The 23,786-nt window shown below is 50.2% G+C and overlaps 7 protein-coding genes across 7 annotated transcripts; 3 read left to right on the forward strand and 4 right to left on the reverse strand.

Moving 5' to 3' along the window:
- Nucleotides 1-904: 904 nt before the first annotated feature.
- VFPPC_05567 (hypothetical protein) lies at nt 905-2,283 on the forward strand (the record flags this gene model as incomplete). The annotated part of the gene is made up of 4 exons (XM_018284741.1): nt 905-1,172; nt 1,271-1,354; nt 1,415-1,531; nt 1,601-2,283. The coding sequence occupies 4 exons, from the start codon at nt 905-907 to the stop codon at nt 2,281-2,283; spliced, it is 1,152 nt and encodes a 383-aa protein (XP_018141582.1).
- A 730-nt stretch (nt 2,284-3,013) lies between these two features.
- On the reverse strand, nt 3,014-3,477 carry VFPPC_13866 (VMA21-like domain-containing protein; the record flags this gene model as incomplete). Its single annotated transcript, XM_018291638.1, has 3 exons — nt 3,014-3,159; nt 3,222-3,313; nt 3,383-3,477. The coding sequence occupies 3 exons, from the start codon at nt 3,475-3,477 to the stop codon at nt 3,014-3,016; spliced, it is 333 nt and encodes a 110-aa protein (XP_018141583.1).
- A 726-nt stretch (nt 3,478-4,203) lies between these two features.
- Nucleotides 4,204-7,338, forward strand: VFPPC_05568 (helicase SWR1; the record flags this gene model as incomplete). Its single annotated transcript, XM_018284742.1, has 2 exons — nt 4,204-6,121; nt 6,179-7,338. The coding sequence occupies 2 exons, from the start codon at nt 4,204-4,206 to the stop codon at nt 7,336-7,338; spliced, it is 3,078 nt and encodes a 1,025-aa protein (XP_018141584.1).
- Nucleotides 7,339-7,900: 562 nt separating this feature from the next.
- Nucleotides 7,901-8,113, reverse strand: VFPPC_16189 (hypothetical protein; the record flags this gene model as incomplete). Its single annotated transcript, XM_018293942.1, has 1 exon — nt 7,901-8,113. One exon carries the CDS (start codon nt 8,111-8,113, stop codon nt 7,901-7,903), a length of 213 nt encoding a protein of 70 aa, XP_018141585.1.
- A 209-nt stretch (nt 8,114-8,322) lies between these two features.
- Nucleotides 8,323-9,126, reverse strand: VFPPC_13867 (MYB-like protein; the record flags this gene model as incomplete). The annotated part of the gene is made up of 1 exon (XM_018291639.1): nt 8,323-9,126. One exon carries the CDS (start codon nt 9,124-9,126, stop codon nt 8,323-8,325), a length of 804 nt encoding a protein of 267 aa, XP_018141586.1.
- Nucleotides 9,127-15,521: 6,395 nt separating this feature from the next.
- On the reverse strand, nt 15,522-17,885 carry VFPPC_05569 (chitin synthase activator; the record flags this gene model as incomplete). The annotated part of the gene is made up of 2 exons (XM_018284743.1): nt 15,522-15,760; nt 15,827-17,885. 2 exons carry the CDS (start codon nt 17,883-17,885, stop codon nt 15,522-15,524), a joined length of 2,298 nt encoding a protein of 765 aa, XP_018141588.1.
- A 2,256-nt stretch (nt 17,886-20,141) lies between these two features.
- Nucleotides 20,142-20,408, forward strand: VFPPC_16191 (hypothetical protein; the record flags this gene model as incomplete). The annotated part of the gene is made up of 1 exon (XM_018293944.1): nt 20,142-20,408. One exon carries the CDS (start codon nt 20,142-20,144, stop codon nt 20,406-20,408), a length of 267 nt encoding a protein of 88 aa, XP_018141589.1.
- Between the last annotated feature and the right edge of the window lie 3,378 nt (nt 20,409-23,786).

The raw sequence follows: 23,786 nt of genomic DNA on the forward strand, positions 1-23,786 counted from the left end.
TTGATTTGCTGCGCAAACAGTGCTACTTTTTTTTTTTTCAACGCGTCACCATTACTGTATCACAGCATCCTAATATTTTCAGAGGAAGCCGCTTAGCACCACGGAAGTTGTTCCGTGTGAGGTGAGCAGATAGGGCATCACTGGGACCAGCAACAGCCCAACAACGCCGATCCTCTTCACCAGCCGCCCATTCCTCAGCCCAGGCTTATGTCCCACTGCCCGGTGTTGTCGCTTTCAGTCATAACGGACTTTAGTTGGCTTGGTTGCCCAGCTACCTCCACCTTTACCGGACGCCGGAAACGCCAACGCTGGTGCACCATTTGAAACTTTGGCTCGCCTTGCCAAAGACGACAAAGCTCTGAGCCTAAGCATTGTTGTGCCTTGATTTGGAGCCCGCAGTTGTTGCGCCACCCCTCCCCCCTTGCCACTCTGTGACAAGCCAAGTCAATCGTCACTCGAGATACCCTGGTTGCGCAGCCAAAGAGCTCCCACCCAAGCTGGTCGGTACCTCGTCAGGTTCCACCCTCTGGTCAAGACGCTGCAAGCATTCTACTTTCTTACCCAGCCTCTTGCTTAAAACTCCACCACCTTTCCGAGCACAACTCCACCATCGAGAACATCCCCATCTTCGAATTTTGATCTAAGGAGAATTGCCCTGCTTAGTCGACTGCTGGGCCAGGTTCTATCTCCTGCAAACACACCCCTGGCAGCAACAACCCTTGGTTCTTGAATCACAGCTTTGCGCGAGAGATACCCGTACCCGCCAGCTTAGAGGCGTTGCATCGTTCGATCCCCATTGTCGCCAACGTCCTACTTTGCAGACGTGACAGGCTACCCCCGTCGAACAGTAGACCAAGTCAGTCAATCCAGGCAATATAACGAATCCACACCCCAGCCGTTCGTCATGGCTTCTCGCTCAGAACAATATCAGCAGCGGCAGCAACTGCAACGGCCGCAACAAGCTCCATTGCAATACTCTCAACCAACGCAAGAACAACAACAGAGCGGCCAAGCAAAGCCACGCAGTTACAGCATCCAGTCTCAAAAGTCTCAAAAGACCCATCGAAGCAGCGGAAGCAAGCACGATTTCCACGAAACCCACGAGGAGAAGGAAGCTAGACGTCTACACAGCAAGGCCGATCCCACATTGGCCATGAACGAAGCAGAGCCATGTAAGTGCTCAGGAGATTGCCCATTGCACAAACGTACTGGGACTGTACTGTTGTGAAGCTACTCTTTACTGAGGCTGAATGCTAACTCATGATACCAGCCATGGTCGCAGCTATGAAATCGGAGAGAACCCAAATCTCGCTTCGCGCGATGCAGCACAGGGATTCGTGGGGGAATCCAATCGGTATGTTTTGACCATGTCATATTTGCTTCAGATTGGACTCGTTTTGTTGACGACGTGCAGCGGACCCGGACAAGTCAAACCCGACCCGGAACCGGTGGGAGCGGCCCCTCGATACGATCCGTAGCTTTGAGGCCGCCATTGACGGTGGCTACCAGCGCAAATCGCTGTATCGAGCAGGTAAGTTGTGACGGTGTGACTGATCACGTTCTTGCTGCCCAACTCGTGGCTAATACAACCGGTCATCAGATACCGATTCAGTAGCAAACTGGAACCGCCGGAGCAGCTTCCACCCCGCAAACCAACCTCGATTTCCTCAAGACAGCTATTACGGCAGCCGGCCTGTTTCGTTTAGAGGAGATAGCCAGTACGGGCTGCAAACGCCAGGTACAGCCAGGAACAGCATATACGACAACCAGAATGCAGGTGGCTATGAACGAGGATATGGAGGTAGCAGGCACATGTCACGGGATCGTAACCAGAGGATGCCATCCGAGTCGCAACACCAAGTGTACGGGCGCGAGCAGGGCGTCTATCCCATGCCTCACAAGGACAGGTCATATGAAACTGTAACATCCGCTGCACCTAGTGGTAATTCGGACCCTGCCGGCTATCAGACGGACCCTACGTCCAGCGACAACAGCTCCATCGACAGAATAGCGCCCACGAAGCGTGCTGAGCCCGTGAATGATTATGGCATTGGATTTAGCCAGACACAAGCTTACGACGTTCAAAGCTTCGCAGTCGGAAACCAGGCTAACAACCACCCGCTGCCTCCACCACCACCTCCCCATACTCGCGCACAGGCAGCACCTCTCCCGCCCGCAGTACCTCGCAAGGGATCTGTTTTGCGACGACAAGCTTCACAACCGGATAGTAACACGGACAAGCGGAAGAGCTGGTTTAGCCGTCGCTTTAGCAGGAACGGCTAGAGCCATGCTTGTCCTTTCGATTGGTCGTATTCATTTATTTCATATTCCTTTTTCCTTTGTCAACATACACGAGCTAGGGGATTCAAGGAGTTTTGGCGATGTCAGCAATAGCAAGATCGATTCATTTTGTCACGGGGGAATCGATTATGACTTTGGGAAGTATCATTGTTTTTACCACCACGTATTCTCGATACCCAGCAACGTTGGTTTCAAGGTCCAACAGCGTGACCAAAAAGGCTTTAACGGAGACGAGAACATTTGTTTTGGCAGAATCACATGAGATGACAAGTGCTACGGGTGGTTGGCACAGTCGCCAACGGAGCTGTGCTAGGCGTTTATGGAGCCTAAGGTGGCGGACGGTATTGTTTTTGTAAGGCGGTTGGCGACGCGACAAGATGTCGTCGTTTGTGGGACGAGAGAGCGGGAGACGGAGGCCAACTTTTATGATCAGGGCTTTGAATTATCACTTATCGACTAAATTTATGTGGCATTCACGATCTGGCCGAGGCAGGATTTGTTTGCGCTTTCCTGCCGCTATAATAATAGGCTTGTAGATATCACCGGCAAAAGCACGAATGTATGGAGTTGAAATGGGAAATTGAACAGTTTTCATGCGTGTCGAGAAACTAATTCCTTGCCTTGATTTGTGACTTGTCGTCGAATTAGAGAAATATTTCGGAATACATGGCCCCTAAAATTACAAGATGCGAAATGATTATGTATAGCTGGCTTATTGGTCCTTTTTGGTGTCGGGTTTCTTCGCAGCCCAGGCTCCTTGCCGTTCCGAATCATCTTCCTTCATTGCAACAACAACATAACTTATGAGCACTACATTGGCCAGTAAAGCAGCTAAGCCTCCTGCAAAGGAGGAGTTGCCTAAGGTATTTGTTAGAGCGTAACTCCTAAACCTAGAGGATGGGAAGTTGGAGTGTGCAGACCTTTGAATACGGTATGGACAGTCAGGAAGTATGACCCAATGGGGACAACAATCATGGCGAATGTAAATCCTAGAAGCTTGAAAATAACATCTCTTTATGTAGGGGAAGGGTCATCTGGTTAGTGGGTGCATGAACTTTAGGGAGACATGAGTGAGGCTCACTTGGGGACAGCGGGTGAGATGTTGGACTTTTCTTCTGGCTGGTCGTCCTTTTCGAGGATGGTCTTTTCACTTGCAATGATGCGGCGGGTTGCCATTTTGGAGGAGTTGGTTGTGATGGCGTGTAGGTAGGTGCAAGGTGTAGGGTGGTTTTGGATTGTGATGCTGAGGTGCGTGTGTATGTTTGTCGTTGATGGAGCTGAGAGGTTGGTTTCGGACTGAAGCTGGTAGCTCAGTACTCCGTAGAGTGAAGTGGCCTCCACTTGGACTTGGACTTCGGCCTGGTGGCACGCGTCACTTTAGCATATGGGGTGGCGCCTCAGAGGGTTATGGGGGTTTATTACTGCAGTCTAGTCTGCAAGCCCTTTTTATTCTAGTGAAGCAAAGGCTTACTTTGATGCTTGATATTCTATTCTCGGTTAATATATATATATAATTAGCAGAAATGACAGTTGTTCGCATTCGTCTATAAATTAGACACGTGACTTCGCGAATGGTGGCGGCTCTTTCTCCGAGTCACCCAGTGAATTGAGGGGAGGCGCGGCGCGACGCCAACGGTTGTCACGAAATTTTACCCACTTCCACTTTGAGAGTGCGTTTTGCACGGTTCCCGCCACACCCAGCACTTGGTCCGCTCGAATGCCCTCCCTCACCTGCGAGCCGGACCACAAGGGGTGCTCGAGCGGTACAAACCTCTCTTATGAACATTGAGCCTTGTTTTTCTCTTGTAATTAGACCTGTTTCTTTTTGTTGCTTACTTGAAATATCCTCTCTTGCACTCCCCAGCGCTGCGTTGCGTCAACCTTTACATCTCGCTCTTCACGATGGCCAATTCCTCGTCCCCGTTGCTGCCATTGCGGCATATCACCGGCGCACCTCGAACACCAACAATCTCGAGAACCTCGAATCCAATAGACGAAGTCGACGAGCTGGCCGGGGACACAATTCCCTGCTCGCCGTCTGCATTCTTGCGAGACTCGTCCCGAGAGAGGGAGATCACACAACCGACACAGATTTTGAGCAGACCAGGACTGGGATTAGCCATGGAACGTTCATCTTCACCTGCTAGCATCATTGAAGTTCCTGCGTCTTCACCCTTTCAGCCCAAGGAAAAGCCAAAGTTTGGCTCTCGTCTCGCGCCTGCCGGGACTTTCTTTCGTCCGCCACCTCGACCACCACCTCGTCCGGCCGTTCCCAAACGACCCGCCGCAGAGCCGATTAGTCTAATCTCTGACGATGAGGGCGATTCTTCGCCGCCGAGGGGGGATATTCGTCCTACAGCGTTTAAAGCACAGATTGCCGGGTTTGCATACAACCCCGCCGCTGAAGAGAGGACGACCAAAATGAAGCTGCGACAGATATATGATGTTTTTGGCGACAGGTTCCCCTCGGAAGTAGTTAGAGAAGCACTCAAAGCATGTAAAAATGACGTCGAAGATGCGATTATTTGGCTTGAGTCGCAGCCTACACAGAAGGAGAAGCCCAGTGCTCAGGGACTCAACAAGGCGAACGGGCGCCGGCTGGTATCAAAGGCATCGATGCAGAACTACGCGAAGGACCGAGCGTCGGGTCATCGAGACGAGTCTGTTTCACTCGAATCCAGCCCAGTTAAGCAGGTGAAGCCACAGAAGCGGCGGCTCGTCCAAGGATTGAAACGGCGGAATGATTCGTCACCGCAGAAATCGTTCGATCTGCCTCCACCACCCTCAAGTGATGGTCCATTGGTTATTGACTTGATCGACAATGATAAGGAGGACGCATATGAAGCAGAGCCGTCTCCAGCCCCTTCAGAAGAGGACGACGACAGAGTGCTTAACTGCCTCAACACCAGTACTCTCAAGGAGCTTGCGGCAATGACGGGCTTGAAAGAGGCGCTTCTTGAAGCCCTGGTCGAGAAGAGACCGTTCACCGATCTGTCGCAAGCCCGGCGAGTCAGCGCAACGAAGAAGCCGGGTGCCCGAAAGTCACCAAGAGTCAGCATAGGCGAAACCGCTGTTGACGCCGTGGAAGTGTTTCTCAACGCTGTGACCGCTATTGACGAAGTTGTGGCAAAATGTGAGACAAAGGGGCAAACAGTCAAAAGTGTCATGGAAACCTGGGATCTCGACACTTTCGGCCACAACAAGCGGAGTAGTCGAGTATCTCCCGACGTCGATTTGCCGCCTACGCCGACAAGCATGAATTCCAAGTACACACGACCACTGGTACCACGACAGCCGGCGCTTATGGATGGGCATTGCGAAATGAAGCCTTTCCAACTATTCGGGTTGAACTGGATGTCCTTATTGTACAACTACGACATAGGATGTATTCTTGCAGACGAGATGGGCCTGGGCAAGACATGCCAGGTAATTTCGTTCATGTGTCATTTGGTTGAAGAATATGAACGAGGGTCTCAAAGGAGTCGACCCTGGCCAAACTTGATTGTGGTGCCACCAAGCACTTACAACAATTGGCTTCACGAATTTGAGAGATTTGCTCCAGACCTGACTGTTGTGGGGTATCGAGGATCTCAGTCAGAAAGGGCCGCGATTGCGTATGAGGTTGAGCAAGAACCAGAGTCATTTCACGTCGTCTTGGCGACATATTCGCAAATCAACTCGGAGGCGGATATTGAGGCAATGCAGTCATTTGATCTCAACGCAGCCGTTTTTGATGAAGGACACAAAATGAAGAATCCGGAGACAAAGATTTACAGAGACTTGCGCCGCATTACTGCAAAGTGGAAGATGCTCCTTACTGGTAAGAGCAGGATTGTGTACTGAGCGTCGCCCATTGAACTCTGCTAACTTTGCGCAGGTACTCCGGTTCAAAATAACCTTCTCGAAATGACAGCTCTACTCAACTTCATCAACCCCAAGATGTTTGATGGATACATGGACGACATTCAATACATTTTCAGCCAAAAGGTTACTATTCGAGATGTGTCGAACGGGGCTTTCTTGTATGCCGAACGTGTGAAGCGTGCACGAACCATCTTGGAGCCGTTTATTCTCCAGCGTCGCAAGGACCAGGTTTTGTCAGACATGCCGCAAAAGATTTGCACTGTTGCCCACTGTGATATGACAGAATCGCAAAAGGACACATACGCCGAATACGAAGAACTTTTCAAACTGGAGCCGTCGTTGCGAGCATCGAAGGCCAAGGGACGACAAAATGATCAAAATAATGTCTGGATGCAGCTCCGCAAAGCAGCGCTGCATCCGCTGCTGTTCCGACGGCACTTTACGGACGAAAAGGTGGAAGAAATGGGCAAGATATTGATGGATAGGATACCACAGTCTGAGCTTCATCAGCCCGATATCAAGCATCTGATTCAAGAGCTCAAGAATTCGTCCGATTTCGAACTACACTTGTGGTGTCGAGATTATCCTAGGTTACTGAGACAATTTGATATCCCAGCCTCGGCAGAATTGGACAGCGGCAAAGTGAAGAAGCTGTTGGAGCTGATACGGCAGTATCAAGAGAACGGAGATCGAGTGCTTGTATTCAGCAAGTTTTCCCGATTGATCGAGCTTCTGCAAGAGGTTCTGGCTTTGCAGGACATTGATCATCGAGTGCTCATGGGCACCACCAATGTTTCCGAGCGACAAACACTCATTGACGAGTTCAATGACAACCCAGAAATCCCGGTGTTCTTATTGACAACCGGCGCTGGCGGAACAGGCATCAACCTTACCGCAGCAAACAAGGTCATCATCTTTGACCAATCGGATAACCCACAGGACGATATTCAGGCAGAAAACCGTGCTCATCGTCTAGGACAGAAGCGAGATGTCGAGGTAGTTCGGCTCATTGCTTCGCACACCATTGAGGAGCTTATTTACAAGGCGTGTCAGAAGAAGATTGAGCTCGCCAACAAAGTGACTGGTGCCCTGGAGGACGACCAGGATGCCGAGCAGAACATGGAGCAGGAAGTACGCAAGATGATGATGGAGGAGAAGATGACGCCTCCTTAGGAAGGGGGAGTTGTTAGAGGAAGGTATACAATGCGCATTTAGATGTCGGAATGGTGCTGGTTTTGTGGGCTGGCTCAATGAGCAGGTCTTTGTCGGCGCAAATGGATATGATTAGATTAGCTTGCCGGTGTCGCATAGGGATGTGATTTGTTTCTGCGATTGGTATTATGGCTATGGCGTTGGGGGGCATGATAGACGAGCATATAAATAGCATACATACTGCATTATCTGATGCTGGTTCTGGAATTGATTAGCCGGGACGTGTTCCTGCACCTTGGGACTTTCTTTTTCGGATTTGAGTCATCAGCGAGGCGTACAGTACACCAATTTACGTACATATGCACGTACCGTATTTACAGGGGTTCATCAGGCAAGACTCTTCAAGAGCACGAGTAATGACATGCATTGGTGATATAGTTCGTCAACCTAGCCTCAATCTTCAATCCACCAACCCAGCACTACCACAGACCACATGAAAGTAGAACGCAGGTTGGCCTGCAGAAAAAGCAGTGACCGCCTCACGCGGTAAACGCGACGCGCCATTTAGGCCACGCATTCATTATCATCGACGCTCTTCAAGAAATTGTTCTAACGCGCAGTACTTGAACAAAAGATTAAAAAAAATGGCCCGCAAAACGCGCCAAATAGGGGGAGGAAAAAGACATGGACCCTGACTTGGACCTGGACCCTGGCGGGGACCCACGAAGGAAGCTATTGCACTTAGTGGAAGCGGTGAGACGAGCAAATTTGAAAAGTTGTGAACCCTAGGGGCCATTTCATATTTAGCTACAGTACTACTGAGTTGTAACTTGACTAATTCGATCCTCTGAGAGGGGGATATCTCCATGCATTTTGCTGAAAAATTCAGGCTGTCCAAACGCCATTGACTGCAATACCAAAAAATAAAAAATGTAGATGGAAATTGAGTAGGTGTAAACCAAGAAGTGAAGAAATGGTATGAAGTAGACTGTGCAAGCGACAGTGCTACCGCCATGTAGAATGGAGGCGACGACGATTACTTGACCTCGTCTTGAGGCCGACCTCTCCTTTCATTATTAGGCTTTTCCATCGTTTGTTGACGGTGTGTCTGTCCTTGCCGAGGTTGCGGGCGCAGTCCTGCCATTCTGACTTGGAGAGCTTGAGCTTTTCTAGGACCAGTTCGACCAGGATGCGGTCGTCTTCTGCGGTCCACTCTTGGCTGTCGGCTGCGGCCGCGACATCTGCTCCTTGTGTGTGAATGTCGTGGAAGTCGGAGCGTTCTAAGCCAAGGGGTAGTTGCTCGGGAGCTATGCGCGCGCGCTTTGGTGTTGAGGGCGCGGCGGGTTCTGGGCTGTTGGCGCGGAGGTCAAGATCGCTCTCGATGTCTTCCTCTTCCGAGGACAGGTCCTGGTCCTCGCGGCCCATGTCGTCGGCGTCAGGGCGCCGGCGCTTGTTGACACCACGCGGAGGCACAGATCGCTTGACTATTCTTCTTCGTGTGTACAAGTCCTCGGTATTGCTGGCGTCGGAGCGGGCAGGACGTGCTCGGAGACGGAGCTTCATTGGTAGTGCGGCATGGGCCAGCGGAGGTGTAGGGAGCTGGCCTAGCGATGGCGGTGGCACCGACAGTGAGGAGGATACGGGTGTTGCGATGAGCGATTGTAACGATCGGCAGGTTGTCATGATGTTGCTAAGGGCCGTGGCCGAGGACATGGTAGGAGGACTGGCGGGAGGAGAGAAGAAGCTTGACTGGAGCGAAGGGCGCGACGGCTGCGCCGAGTCGCAGGACAGCGCTGAGGGGAGAAGCATTGTGGTTGTGAGGTTGTAGATGAATGCGCGAGGCTTGGGGTATTGGTTTTGCGTGGTTGGCGCGCGGCCAGAAGGATTATGGTGGTTTGTTGCAAGTGTTTTTTTGTTGTGGTGGTCTTGCACCAAATGCGCCCGAATGCGCCCGATGGGCTGGACGAACAAGTTTGCGCAGATTCGGGTCGAGTGCGAGAGGTTGTAGCTATTGGGGATCAGAAAAGTCGCTAGGTTGCGATGAGGAATATCAGCTTGCGAGAAGCGAATATGAATAGCTGGCCGTGTTGTTGTTGTATGGTCAACGGTATGTGTAAATGGATGGGTTGGGATGTTGAGGGACGAAAGAGAGGCGGACGGGAGAATATAGGGACGTCGGGTGTTGTGACGGCAGGTGGTCTGACAGTGAATCGGCAGGAGGGGAGGGGAGCGGCTTCCCAAGTTAAAGAGGATGCATGGGCCTAATATGGAAAGGGAAGGGGGCGTGGGCCTGCCTGTCTTCGGGTTGGGGTGACAATCTGTTGGAAGCGTCGAGGACCGGACTTGACTTGACTTGACAGAGAGAGAGACCACAGACACAGACACAGAGCAGTTGACGACACCGACAGAAATGGCAACAGAGACTGCAACCAGGTGAGACGGTGGGCCACCTGATTTACGCTTGTTCCCTGGGCAAGGGGGTAGTGGAAGTGAGGAAGCAGTGTGGAGCATGTACAGAGTAGGTACTTGTATACAGGTGCAGACACCAGCCAAGAGGAAGTGGACATTCAGTACCAAGTACTTTACGTCCCTGTTGGTGGTGTGAGTGGGTTCCAGAGCGGCCACTGTGCTAAATAAGCTGCCTGGCGGTGGGAGTGGGCGCTGGGCAATTACGCCAGCAGCCCCAGACGTCCCAAACTGGCTGCCCACCGCTGAATTTCCCACCAGACCGTAGCTGCCAGATTTCATATTCCCCGTGGCGAAACGGGTCGGGAGGCAGAGACCGCTGGGAACCCGTGCGGACCCGCTCAGGTACCACGTCTAGGTACCTAGGTACTTTACCAGACAGAGCATACAGAACAGACCAGACGGGACCGGACCCCTGGCTGCCACATCCGTCAGTGGTCTCTGCTCCTGCCTTCGAAGGGTTCCATGGCTCCTGCCTGTGCCTGTGCAACTGACGGAACAAGCCATGGCCACTCCCACTCCCACTCCCACTCCCCCAAGCCAGGCAAGCAGGCTCAGGCAGGTCAAACTGGTCTGTCTCCATTCATAATCAATGTCACCCATGACGCTCAACATTCCTCGACCATGCCATGGCAGACGTGATTCCTTGCTCGCCACACGAGTTGCATGCTTACGCCGTATTCCGACTTGCGCCCCCAGAAATCCAGAAACGCAGTGCCGTCATCTCCAGCGTCATTTACGCGCCTGGTCGTGTTGCTGCTTACTATTTGCCTGCCTCCCACCCTCATGATCTTCACATCAGCGATTGAGTTGATCCAGGAAGTGAGCAATCCAAGGGGGTACCGGGCAACAAAGTCTCACACACGATACAAACTGCTAATTTCGTGCTTACTGGGCCTGGTGCTCTGATCTCAAAGTAAAGAGTAAATCGAGGCAACCATATCAAGCACACCAGACACTCTCTCGCCGCAAGATACGAACGACATTAGTGCTCTTACACCACAACCACGAGAACCAGCTGACATTTGCCAAAGTGGACATCGATGGGACGGACAAACAAAGTGAACCAGACTCAATCATGCTGCCCCTTGATCAAGTCTAAGAGCGCACACTCCCGAAACCACACTACCCTCGTTTGTTCCTCTTTTTTTTACTCTCCCTTTGATCATTCATTTCCCCCACAACTGCTAAAAAGGTTGTGTGTCTGGACTCAAAACTATGACGGTCCTCATCCTCGGTCAAGATGAGAGTCTCGTCTCCATATAGGATGAGAGCTTGCTTGACCTCAGTTTGAGCCTCTCTTCCTCCTAATTCTGTTAGCTTCGTGGTCATGCAATGCTGTCTTATCTTTAGCGCACCCGCTCAGAAACCTTTGACCACATTTTGCACATCGTCATGCATGCACTTTACTGCGCACGTCCTTTGATGGGTTGCTTGCTTCTCCCTTCGATAGCGATAGATCTGAATCGGTGTCGGCTGACGTGCAGCCGTTTACTCCTGGTCCTGGACTCGGCAACCAACTGTCTGATGTCTTTTGTAACGAACTACCGCTTTGTCCGGACCACACCAGTTACCAAAGAAAAGCAAAAACTGAGGCTAAAAGCTGCCCTGTCCAGAGACAAAAGCAACCCAGTCACGATTGCCTCCCCCCCAAACATCTCAGTCACACACGTTCGTTTCAACTGTCATCCCTGCCGGGCTGTAACGTCCATTTTCCCCTGGCAACCGTCTGTCGCCATGTCTCTTACTCCAGATACCAGTTGGCTTTCTAGAGTGGACTTGTGACAAGGCGACAAGGTGACAAGCTGTGCCCGTTTCATGAGTTCCCACCAGCACAGACAGCACGACATGGTGCAATGATGGATTGATCGGATGTGGAGTCGTTTGGCGGGAAGCCCGTGTTCCCGCCCTCCCGTGCCATCATGGCCATTTGAACCAATTGTTCCGTGGCGGATGAATCGAAGCCGGTGGATGTACAATCAATGTCAAAGTGTTCAAGCATCAAGGGCTGGACTATCTTTTTCCAAATCGCCAGATGTGGACAAGCCCAGTCGCCATGGGGACGCATCACTTACTGCCGGCTGGTCTTTCACTCACTAGAGCCAATGAATTAAATGGGTGGGCAACGCTTCATCTCAGTTGGATGGGAGGCCAGTTTATGGAGGGTTGCTTCACCTCATGCGGCTGTGGCACACCTCTTTTTCAACAGGCGAAATGTTGCATACCCAATACCTGGTACATCGAGTCATGCAGATTCTTTGCTGCAAGCAATAGTTTACCTTTTGCCCAAAATTCCGAATGCTACACAGACCATGCCTGAAAGAGGCGTTCATATATTATTCAGCCAACGGTTGCTATAATTGCATTCTGTTATACATGTACATGGATGCATCATGCCAGGGTGAGGAGAATGTTCATGTCCATGCATCTCCAAACCCCAGTCCAGTCCGCATCGTGCAGGCCACGAGCCAAGACCCTCGTCACGGTTCGTCGATACCGTCAAACTGGCCGGGGTATTCGTAGACATGGACTCGACGACAAGGACAAGCGAGAAACCAACCCACGCACGATGCTGCAATGCTGTGCAGCTCGCTCTACCCCGGACCCAGAGGTGAAAAAGAAAAAAATGACTCCTCTGGTTCCCTGACCCCCTGCAACTGCATGATGCACCATCCATCCTCCTTCACGAGGAGGTCATTCGAGAGGGGTCAAATATCGTCCCACCGGACCAGAATAGTTGAGGGGTTTGTCGCCCTCCGTTTGTTCTCCCTGGATTTTATTTTGAAATACCGTACAGTCCAGCTGGTTTCCTCAGAAACAGGACCCTCAAAAATCGGGAGATCAAAAAAGTTAAAATAAAACGGCCCTCCCTTGAATAAGAGGCGTCCATTGTCCTCCTCCCTTGAGGGCGCAGTCGTCAGGAGTAACAAACATCCCTTGGCCAAACTCCTTTTTTTGTAAACTATCTGGCAGCATCTATTTCTCGTCCTTTGTTCACTATTCCCTTGCGGGGTTTATAATTGGAGCTATTCACTTCTAGGGTTGAGCAATATATGGCCAAAGCCATCAACGTAACTCATTTGGGCTACCATCAGTTGGAAGGGGTGGAAGGATGAACCACAGGACGAATAGCGGTCAAGAGGATTTCCAACCCAAGCGTCGAGGGATGGCAATTGGATAGGAAGTCTTCCCCAACCCAGGCTGCCTGCCTGCGTGACCATCAAGTATGTGCAGTTCGTTGGAACTGGACCGTTTGGTGACTGAGGTCGGATCACGATGCACCGTCGCTCATCATGATGGGCTGGCTGCGGGGGTTCGGCATTCTCTTTTCAGATACGATGCTTCCATCCATGCCATGCGTGCATTCTTTGCATGTTCTGGCTGGTCAAGACAATGTCAGGCCAGCTTATCTCGTCCGGTCACCATTCCCCACGATGCTTCCGAGTCTCACTCCTCACTCACTCACACGCTCCTCTGCATCAACACGAGCACGCACGATTCATGGCCACGCTTCTCTTGAGGGACTTCACCCATTGTCAATTGCACATTTCGCATTTCGCACCCTCCACCCCGCCCAGCGCCTCGCACAGGAACGCTCATGGTGTGTCATGTCCGCCCGGGCTGAAAGAAAGTCATTTGTCCAAGAGGCGCCCATCGAATGCTCAGATGACGTTGCGAGAGACGCGTTGCTGCGCGATCCTAACGCGCTTTGTCGCGTCTTTAAATTACTAAATGTGGGGTTCCAAACCAATCAGCATTACGTGCACACACAATTGTGGATACCCTCCCAGTCACTCGATGGCATCTAAATGTCATTTTTGGGTCTGACCTTGTCAAGTTGGCTGTCACTTCTTTCGAGACTGTCCTGTCCTGTCCTTGACTCCCAACTCTGCTGTCACGGGTATTCCCTTCGTCTTGCTCCTCCGCAATCCATGTGCCAATGTCGTCACTTTGCCAGGGTCCGATTCAAAGCTGGCTTGAATGATGTAACTGGGTTTATGCGCTCACTTTTGCGATCGAGATGGAACTGCACGATCGTGTAATAGGTGATGAATCTTGTGGTTTTAACAACTGCCAGCATGAATGGCATGAATGGGCATGAATGTCATGCGTCACTTCTATTGTCCTGCATTTGCTACCTATCGGCTGCAGCCCTGCATGGGTAGACACATCGTTTCTACACTTTGATCCAGCGATCGTCCCTTGCAGATATTGCACGTCTGATTAAACTGCCAAGTCAATTTATCCCTCGCAGAATGTCTGGTGTACCCCAGATGTGACTACCCGGGCACCATGTAAGTGTTTACTTATCGATATCGCCCGTTGCAACTAGTCAAGCTGGCGGGTCACCCTGTTTGTCGTGCGTAATCGGATACACTTTTCTGGATAATTGTAGCCGTTTCCATGTTGGTATCAGGAGCACATGACTGCTCGAAATAAGTAATAATACTGACCTTGTGGCCAGTTTGTAACTTACCAAGTGTGCTGTACGTCCGAAGGCTGTACGTTGTTATGGTTTACTACAAGTCTTTTGCTATGCTTGATATTTCCAGAATATATAACTTCTACACAGGGTAATTTATTTGATTATGTCCCCAACCAAAATAGTGAGTGGCACGGTGGCCTGTCATGGGAGCATAACACACTTAGAACCGTGACGTCTTGTTGTAGTAACGTCTTTTATGTTTATTTTTGAGTTGCGGCTAGTAATGTCGAGTATTGTGATGCTTTGTGGAAGATCGAATGCCTATAGGGTAGGCCTGGGTCTGCTTGAAGAAAAGTAAATTACGTCTGGTAGGTAGGGAGCGAGTATTCAACCAAGTTGAAGGTATCGTACATCGCGATGTGTCGGTGTACACCTGTGAACAAATAAAGTTTACCCAGATTGTACTCTTACGTCAACGGTCAATCAATCCTGTCCATGACAGGGTATATTAAATATGTCCAAGCTTTACTAGCATGTATATAAACGCCCAACTCCCATCATGGGGCTTCCAAGAACCAAAACGATCAGAATGAGATTAATCCCCATGGAATCCAATGAATTCGAAAAAAAAGAGAAAATAAAAAGAGACATTGCCGTGATTCTGTTTCCAGATCCTACCCCATCAAACCACGATTACGTTCCCCTCAGACACTTCGACACTCATGAAAATAGAAAAGGCGATCCGACTGACATCCAAAAGGAAATAGTAGATAGAAAACAAAAAGTGTGCAACTCCATGCCAAGAATAATCGCAACTTCGCTCCTGCCTCCAGGCTTCGTTCCTCCTCGAAATGCTCATATTTCTATGCTCCATTATCGTCCATTTTTTGTTTCTCAAATCCGTGTTTTGTTTGTTCTGAGTGGCCGAGGAAATATTCCTCGCCACCTTGTGTGAGGTTCGTCTGAGAATTGAACAACCTCTCCGCGAGATATAGATAATGCGCCGCGCAAGTCATGCAGACGCTGTAAAACAACTGCCAGGCGTGAAAATGTTTGTCTCCAACATATGGAATTGGTAGATACGTAAAAGGGAAAATGAAAAGAAAAATGCTCTGGGATTTACGTCGATGTTTCTGGTTAATTTCCAACTGCGATATGGGAAGTGCTGGGCAGCACAGCCGCCTGTGATGAAACGTAGGGGGTGGGTATCCGGTCCAAGCATCGTTTGCTGAATTTAGTCGTGATTCTCCGTTCAAAACAATTGCTCCTTGCCAATTGGCCTTGCCGCTCAGAGGCAGCATCATCGCATCCCTTACATGACAACACAGTCCTTGTCGTCTTTGCCACCCTTCTTGCCGCGCGGTGGTGCAACATCCATGGGAGTGCCTCCTCCGCTAACGGCGGCCTGGATGACAGCAATACGTTGCTTGGCTCGTTCGTCACCAGCGTCGGCGGCTTTAACGTACCAGACATTGGCTTCGAGAATATCACGTCGACAACCGATACCCATTTCGGTAAAGTACCCTACAGCGTACTGAGCCTTGACAAAACCTAAAAGTGTAGCTTGTTAGCTCCAAGATACCAAACAGCACTTGGTTGGACAAATGGCTGTCTTACCTAGTTCAGCAGATCGCCGTGCCCATTCGTATGCCTCCTCCTCGTCCTTCTCCAGAATAGGAGGAGCTCCAACCATGTACCAGGCGCAAAGACCCATCATGGCTGCCGAGTGGCCACGTTCAGCAGCGCCGGTGTAAAAGTGCACACTCAATGCCGGGTCGCGAGGACAGTTCAATCGGCCATGCTCATAAGCATCACCCATTCGGTAGTTAGCCTCTGGGTGGCCCAAGTCTGCAGCGTGGGTAAACAGCTCAGCTGCGTAGCTTGCATCTGCAAAGATGTCGTCTCCGTAGCCAGTCTCGTACAAGCATCCCAACTGATATGGAGCAGCGTTGTACTGCGAATCAGCGGCTTCAGCGGCAAGTTTCAACCACTTGATACCCTCACGGTATCGCTTCTCACCCAAATCACCAGATAGACATGCCTTGCCCAGACGCGTCATGGCACCAGGATGCGATTTGGCTGCGGCCTTGCGCAGAAACTGGACAGCCTTTACAGGGTCTTTACTGCATCCCCATCCAAACTCATAGCACAGAGCGGTGCGGTAGGCAGACTCGGCATGGCCGTGTTTAGCTGCCCGGACGAAGAGCGGGAACGCCGTATCGTCATCTTTCTTGCCTTTGCTGAAGAGCCCGGACGAATAGCCATCAGCAAGGTAATACTCGGCAAAGGGATAACCGCCATCGGACAATCGCTTGAGGATCTGTCGAGCTTCGCAAACCAGCTCGTAGGGACTGGTGACTGACGCCTCCACAATGGGACTGTCGAGGTCCCTCAGTGGCTGTTGTGCAGGCCGCTTCGCTTTGGGGTTGGACGAATCTAAACCTTGCTCTTGTGCGGTTGAAATCAAGAAAACCGCAAAAGAGTACTGAATAGACGCATCGGTCGTCTTCTTGACATTTTGGCGATACATTTCCAGTGTTTTCTGGGTGCTGAGAAGCGATGCATTGTTTCCAACGACAGTTCGAAGATTCGAGTTATCCAAGGAAAACGACGGAGGAGCTTGTTGCGGGTATGGGACGCTGAGAAGCTCGGCGTACGATGATGGCCGCACATTGGGAGACTTGCGAGACTGAACAGAGGGAGCACGCATGTGGGAGCCACCAGGCAGTAGATTGGGAGATCTGCCCCTAGGGCTGTAATCCGAAAGGGTCGAGTATGATGATTGAGGTCGAGGAAGGGAGCTCCTTTGGAAGTATCCCGATTGCGGAGTGAGGTGGCGCCTGATATGTCCTCCATTTTCCAAGAGGTCGGAAGATGGCGAACGTGCAAATTGACCAGCGCCTCCGCTAGAGACACGAGGTGGAAACTCTTGTTGCTGGTGGTGATACTGGAACTGTGGAACGGACAGGTTCTTTGGCAAATTGCCCTCTATGATGGAACTTCCCGGCGAGTCGCCATTGGGCGGATACTCCGAATTGTCGTTGACGCCAGAGACGGAGCTTGCACTCGTTGCAGCGGAAGACTGGGCAGATGGCTGTTGCTGCGAGGTGCTAGCCGTTTCGTCGGACTCGCGGCTGTTTCGATAGATATCTTGGTTTCGTACGCGATGCTTGGGGCTCATGGGAGACCCTTCATACCGCTCGGGCGCCGCTTGTGAGGCAGGTTGGAGGCTGAGATCCAGCGACGCATGGGTAAACTTTGCTGCTAAGGCGTCAACGTCCGAAGGGCCGGTTCCAACGGCGGACGGTTGAGACGGCTGGGCGGTTGACACCTCGGACAAGGGAATGGTCTCAGAACCGTCCATAGATGAGGTATACTCATGCCCGTAACCATTCTCAACGACACCAAATTGTGCAGTTTGCGGCAGTGCATGCTCAATATTGGCATTTGACGGATGGGGCCAGCTTTGGTCGTGAAAGTTGACTCGCACAGGAGACACTGGTGCATCCCGTAGTCGCGCGCTACCTGTGCCGAGCGAAGGAGCGTTGAGGTTTCTTCTCGAGACATCTTCTGCGGCTGGTGATGTGTATGCATGATGAGAAATATGTTCGCGATTATCGCCGTGGCCATGGGGGGAGGTTGCCGAAGGAGGCGGGGAGGTGCTGACGGCGGCCATGGTTGTGATTGCCAATGGCACGGTTGTCGTCGAAGGAACTCTCGTCGTGGTTCCGTCAGGCCGAAGTTGTGACGACTGGAATCTCCTGAACGTGCCTGTGGCTTTAGGTGTAGCTAGGCGCAGGAGCTTTACAATGCTTGGCGTGATTGTCCTTTTCAGGAGCAGCAGGCTATACGAAGATGCTGTCGGGAAGCTTCAGAACCGCAGGTTCTTTCAGTATTCAACGTGAAAGAGACAAGAATTCCCTGGTCGGATGTGACGAGGTGAGAATTGCACGGGGTCGCAGGAGGTGTCTGCGTGGAGCAGCAGGGGGGGGGTTGTCCTGTCACACAGCAGCCAGCAGGCCGGAGAAATCAACGATTGACAAATGACTGGCGGTTGGAACTTGGCGGCGGCTCGAGTAGACGACGGGAGAGAAGGGGAGAGGTTGAGTAAGAAGATAAGACAATTAAAAAGAGCCAAGGAGGGAGGGGTGAGATGACGACGTCAATAAAGAAAAAAAAAATTCCACAAGCAGAGCGGAGTGAGGCAGAGACAAAAGGCAGAGAGAGGCTGAGTGAGGGTTGAGGCAGAAAGAGACCGTAGACCAGACTTGACCAGGCCCAAGAAAGAAGAACGAAGAACCTTGGAGGGTGAGTGGATGGATTGAAGGCGGATTCCCCGTAAATCCAGCCCAGCCCAGCCCAGCCCAGCTCAGCCGTTGCCAGCACTGAGGCGAGACAGACAGACAGCACTTGAGAGCAGACAGGTTAGACCAGCATAGATCTGGTTGACTTGACAGAAAGTTGAGCCAAGGTCTGGTCGAGCTGGCAGGGTAGAACCAGGCAGTCTAAGCAGGGACTGGGACTGAGACTGGGACTGAGACTGGGGCACGGCACCAGCGCCAGCGCCAGCTCCAGCACATGGAGGCGGTAAGGCAAGCGCTTGTCAACGGTTGCGATTTGCATTGTGTTGTCTGGTACTGTACTGTATTGTATTGTATTGTATTATATTGATACTGCACAGTCAAAACCTAGAATTGTTTCATCTGACCTGTTCGGATTCGATTCGATTCCACTTGGCTTGATTGACGAACTAGGCTGTCAAAAACTACCTCAAGGCAACATAGAACATAGAACCCTCCGTTACTCAAGTAGAAAGGAACTCGCTGTAAGAGCTGGCTGATCTGACATGGCCAGAGCTTTACGATGCACATGCCTTGCACCTTGTGGCAGAAGTAACAGCAGCACCTGACAGCTCTAACTGCACAGAGCAGTCCAATGTTACTCGACCTTTCAACCAGACGTCGGAACATTGGAACATTGGAACACTCAAACAAACCAGACTTGACATTGAGCTTCACCAGACACCACTTGAGCTGGGGGTACCTGGGGCCTACCTGGGGGCCAGCTGACGGCGTTTAATGTCTGGTTTGAAGGAGAAATGAGGAAGGAGCCCTTGAGCCCGCACGGCCAACTCTGGCAGGGCCTGGTTCAATCTCAACGCGCGTTCCTTCCCAACTTTTTATTTTTATTTTTGTCCATGTCGCCGCCGTGTCAACCAGGCCAATGCAAAGTAACGAGCATGACGACTCACACCACGCCCTGGTCTGTCTTCTGTCCACCGAGTAGTCCCAGTCCGGTGCCATCCATCCTTACTAAATTACCCACTTCAGGTCATTCACCAGATTGCCAGACTCCGTGCCGTCATCACCCTTCAAGCGGCTCAACCCGTATCATGACATACTTTTCGTTGTCGAATACAACCTTTGGACCTCCCTCCTCACCTCCCCCACCTCTCTCCCTCACGGTGCCATCTGCCGTCAATGTTGTGCAGCCAGCCCGTCAGACGTTATGCGTGGCATGGCATGGTGGACCGAGATGCGGCGGCGGCGCCTCGTGCTATTGTACCGAGTATGGAGAAACATTTGAACCGCCCATGAACAACCAGACCACTGTGCTTGTGCTGTACGCACTGCGTATCACCTTGGAGTATTTTGCACGTAGGTGGGCGTGTCGCTGATGCATCATCCATCCCCGTCACCGTTCCAGTTGGTAGCCCTCTCTCGATGGATCGATTCCCTTTGTGGCTTGTTTTAGGCTGACCTCCACCAAGTGTCGACAAGAACAACTCAGTTTGGCCCCCTGCAAGCCAAGGGACCAATTCGACCAGGGGCCAAGCCAGCCCTCGCTTGTCAAGACCAAAGGGGGGCCACGGAGCAATTTTGTGTGTTTGATACCATTCTCATGTTCAATGCCCTATGGTTGTCCGCTAATAATGACTATTCTCCATGTGCGACTTCATCTCCAGAAAGTGGAGGGCATCCGAGTCGACTCCAGCAGCTCCAACATTTCGCATCAACTTCTCCGTCTTTGTGGAGCAGGATCCGACGATGGCAGGATGAAAGATGGCTCTGCAAGCCTACTCCTTGTCCTTGGGACGGGCTCAACGTGCTGGCCCCAACTTTACCACGATGATCTCACTGACAAGAATGACCGAAATGCACTATTCATGATTCCCGGCAATTGTCGCAACACAAGTTAAGTTCCATACCACCCGCACAAATCCTGTGCAATATTTTTTTATTTTTTATTTTTTATTTTTTATTTATTTTTTTTACGAAAACACGGGCCGCATGTACAATGATGACATATTTTCGGGGACAATACGGGGTCAAGCGCACGTTTTCGTCACGTTTGACTGTCAAGATGCTCAAGAGCCAAGATCTGGCTCCAGACCAGTTTGGGAACACGAGCTCCTATCTCGGGCCGCAGGACATCCGAAGGGCCTCTCAAAGGATCCGTCCATTAGAACACCTGGTCTGTGAGTAGGGCGCAGAGTGCAGATTCCTTCACTCCAAAGATTTTCTTGAGCAACTCTCAAGAGGAATAATCTGAACGGCGACAGGGCCGCTTGTTAATTCTCAAACTAGGACTGCAAAACGTGGACGTGCCTGAAATAGGCAGAGCCCGATAGGATTAGCTGGTGTCATAGAGCCATCAACGTCAACGCTCCATAGTCACCACTTTTGCCGTCCACAAATGTTCACCAGCTCTCTCGCACAATTCCGCTCCAAGATGCCATCGGATATGGCGGGACCCGAGCTTGAGGCCAGATGAAGGCAGGGACCGACGCCACAAGACCCAGAAAGAGCAACAGTCTTGCCCTAGCGTCCTCCCTTGTCGGCTTATGGCTGTGGGTGGAGGGGTAGCATCTGTGGGAAACATGAGGAATCTGAGAACAGCAACGACGAATTGCCCTTCACTGACCTCAAAAGGATCAAGGACAGATGGGTGCTGCCCTTTGAGACAATTACGCCATGTCCAATACAGAACAGACTTTATGGACAAGGTGTGCTTGCACAATGCACTTTGTGGGTCGTCGGCGACAACCAGCAGAACGGATCCTGCAAATCTGCCCCAGCTGCCACCCAATTCACCGTCAAATATGCCGTGAATGGAGTTCCTGCTGCCTTTGCCTCATCAGCTCGGGCGAAGTGCCTGCCAGTCTGCCCGATGAGGCTTCGCGGCTGAAATCTGAACTGATGGTTATGACCAAGCCAAGGAAAAGAAAAAAGTTCTGCAATTGAAGACATCACCCGCAGAATGACAAGGGGAGATGAGACCCTGGCCATAGCGCCCAATAGTTTCGTCAACCCACATCTGAACTAGGCTGAAAGGTGTGGTAGATAATTTTGACGTGCTCTAGCTCCTTGTGAATGGTTCAGTGCAATACTGTACAAGCCTAACTGTGGCCAAGGAAAGGCATCAGAACCACATACAATCATGTTCAAACTTCGGAAATATGACCACATGAACGGAGTTACCCTGTTCCTCAAGAGAATGCCAGCCGACCTTGCCGCCATCATCAATGCATCAAAACCAATCCAACCCGTCGGTTCTGGACCACCTACCTGCGACCTCCTTGGCAAACACTCACTGAACATGTCACTTACATTTCGGACCAAACGCACGACATAAAAATAGTTCAACGCCTGGAAGATGTCGTGTTCTTTCGATATTGCCCTATGGAACTACCCCAGCCCTTGTTTCTTGTCAGTACTTTTTCAGTATGGGATGGGTAATCTTTCTGGTCTTGCGACGTGTACCGTCAGCATACGATGTGTCCACAAATAGAGCCATTTGGCGTGAGTTTTGGGCGTGAGTTTTGGGCATGTATGATCTACATGAAAAGGCAAGTTTGAATCATCCATCAGTTGGCAAAAGCATGCACGCCGAGATACGGATGCCGCCGTATACATGCAACGTCAGGTCGCAACAAGAAACTTTCACTTCTCGCAGATCTTCATGTACAAGGTTCAGAATACGGACTACTTTGTACACACTTAACTTAGCTAGTCTTGGAATGCTGATGAGGCGAGTAACGGCTTGTGTCTGATTGAATCCTGGGCTTAGAAGTACTCCCTTTCGGCGAACAAATCTGGCACAATGTCTACCAATAAGACCCTTCCACTCTTCAGAGTGTGAATCTCGTCCGTTAGGAAGTACTCGGCACGCCTTTACCATGACCAGCCAACCTGTGGCCGCATCATTCGTAAGATGGTGATGTGACTCTACAGTCTCACCTCTCAAACAGCGCCTGCCTTCCAAGCGGCGCCGCACAATGTGTTGCTGCCACGTCCGGATCAGACTCTGCCCTGGTGGAACACCAACGGATCTCGTCAGCTGCAAAACATCTTGGCGGACGGGAGCATATTTCTTTCTCTTCGTTAGTCCAGGGCATCAATTGCCATGCCGAAGCATTTAAAACCCTCCTGCGATCCGCGGTAAGCTGCCCCGTAGGTGGTCCCCCTAAGGCTGCTAAATGCAACATATACCTACAGAAGTAAAACCCAAAAGAGGGGGGGGGGGCTTATAGTTTAGAAAAGTTATACCATATAATTCACAGTACAATTATAGTCGCATAGTATAGGTATGGTATTAAGAGTTCTAGTGAGTCTTAAAAAAGTAGCTCTATTACCTAATTTAGATATATACTCTCTATTATAGATTTAGGCGTAGCGCTTACATCTTAGAGAAGAAGAAGATAAGTGCGCCAGGAGAGCTACCTAAGAATCTATAAGTTTCTACTAGAGCTTAGCTAGGTTTTATAAGGGCCTTTTATAGAGCTAAGTTAACCTCTTCTCTCTTTCTCTCTTCTCTCTATAAGAAAAGTTACTATTAGTAACGCTAGCTTGCAAAAGCTACTAGGCTAGTCCCTTATAAAATCATCCTATACTATAGGCTATACTATAAAAACTACTTTTATAGTGTAGTTTATAGCTAGAGCATTATTAAAAACTATATTTTTTAGTTTTTTTTTTTAGTTTATTAAAATATTTTAATAAAATAGGCTAAAATAGATAACGTAGGTGCATAGTGAGTGCGCCAGCATAGTGAGTGCGCCACCTAGAAATCCCATGCAAACTAGGTTTCTAGAAAACGCTGCCTAATCGCTAAAAATAGCTATATATAAAAAAATAGAGCTTATTATAAAATAGTTAGATAGTATATATAGCTCTAGAGTAGCTTCTATCTATAGTTTATAGTTAAACTAAGGTTTTTACAGTGCGAATTATAAATTTTTAGACTTCTAGATAACTAGTTACCCTAAAGCTTAGAAAATCTAGAATTAGGTGTTTTTAGTAGTTAAATACCCTATATGCAATTTATAGCTATTTTTAACTATAAATACGGTTTTTTGCAGGGATATAAAACCCCCCCTTTGTATGGGATTTCTAGGTGGCGCACTCACTATGCACCTACGTTATAGAGTAAGTATTTATATCTAAAAATAGCCAACTAAAAAACTATAGTACAGTTTAGTAGAAAAGTAGGTTCTATATATTACTAATAAGCCTAAACTATAAATTACTATATAAAAATACTATAAATTGTTATGGTCTAGCTCGATTGCGCTATC

The sequence above is a fragment of the Pochonia chlamydosporia genome, chromosome 5 (assembly GCF_001653235.2).
Source record: "Pochonia chlamydosporia 170 chromosome 5, whole genome shotgun sequence".
NCBI lineage: Eukaryota > Fungi > Ascomycota > Sordariomycetes > Hypocreales > Clavicipitaceae > Pochonia > Pochonia chlamydosporia.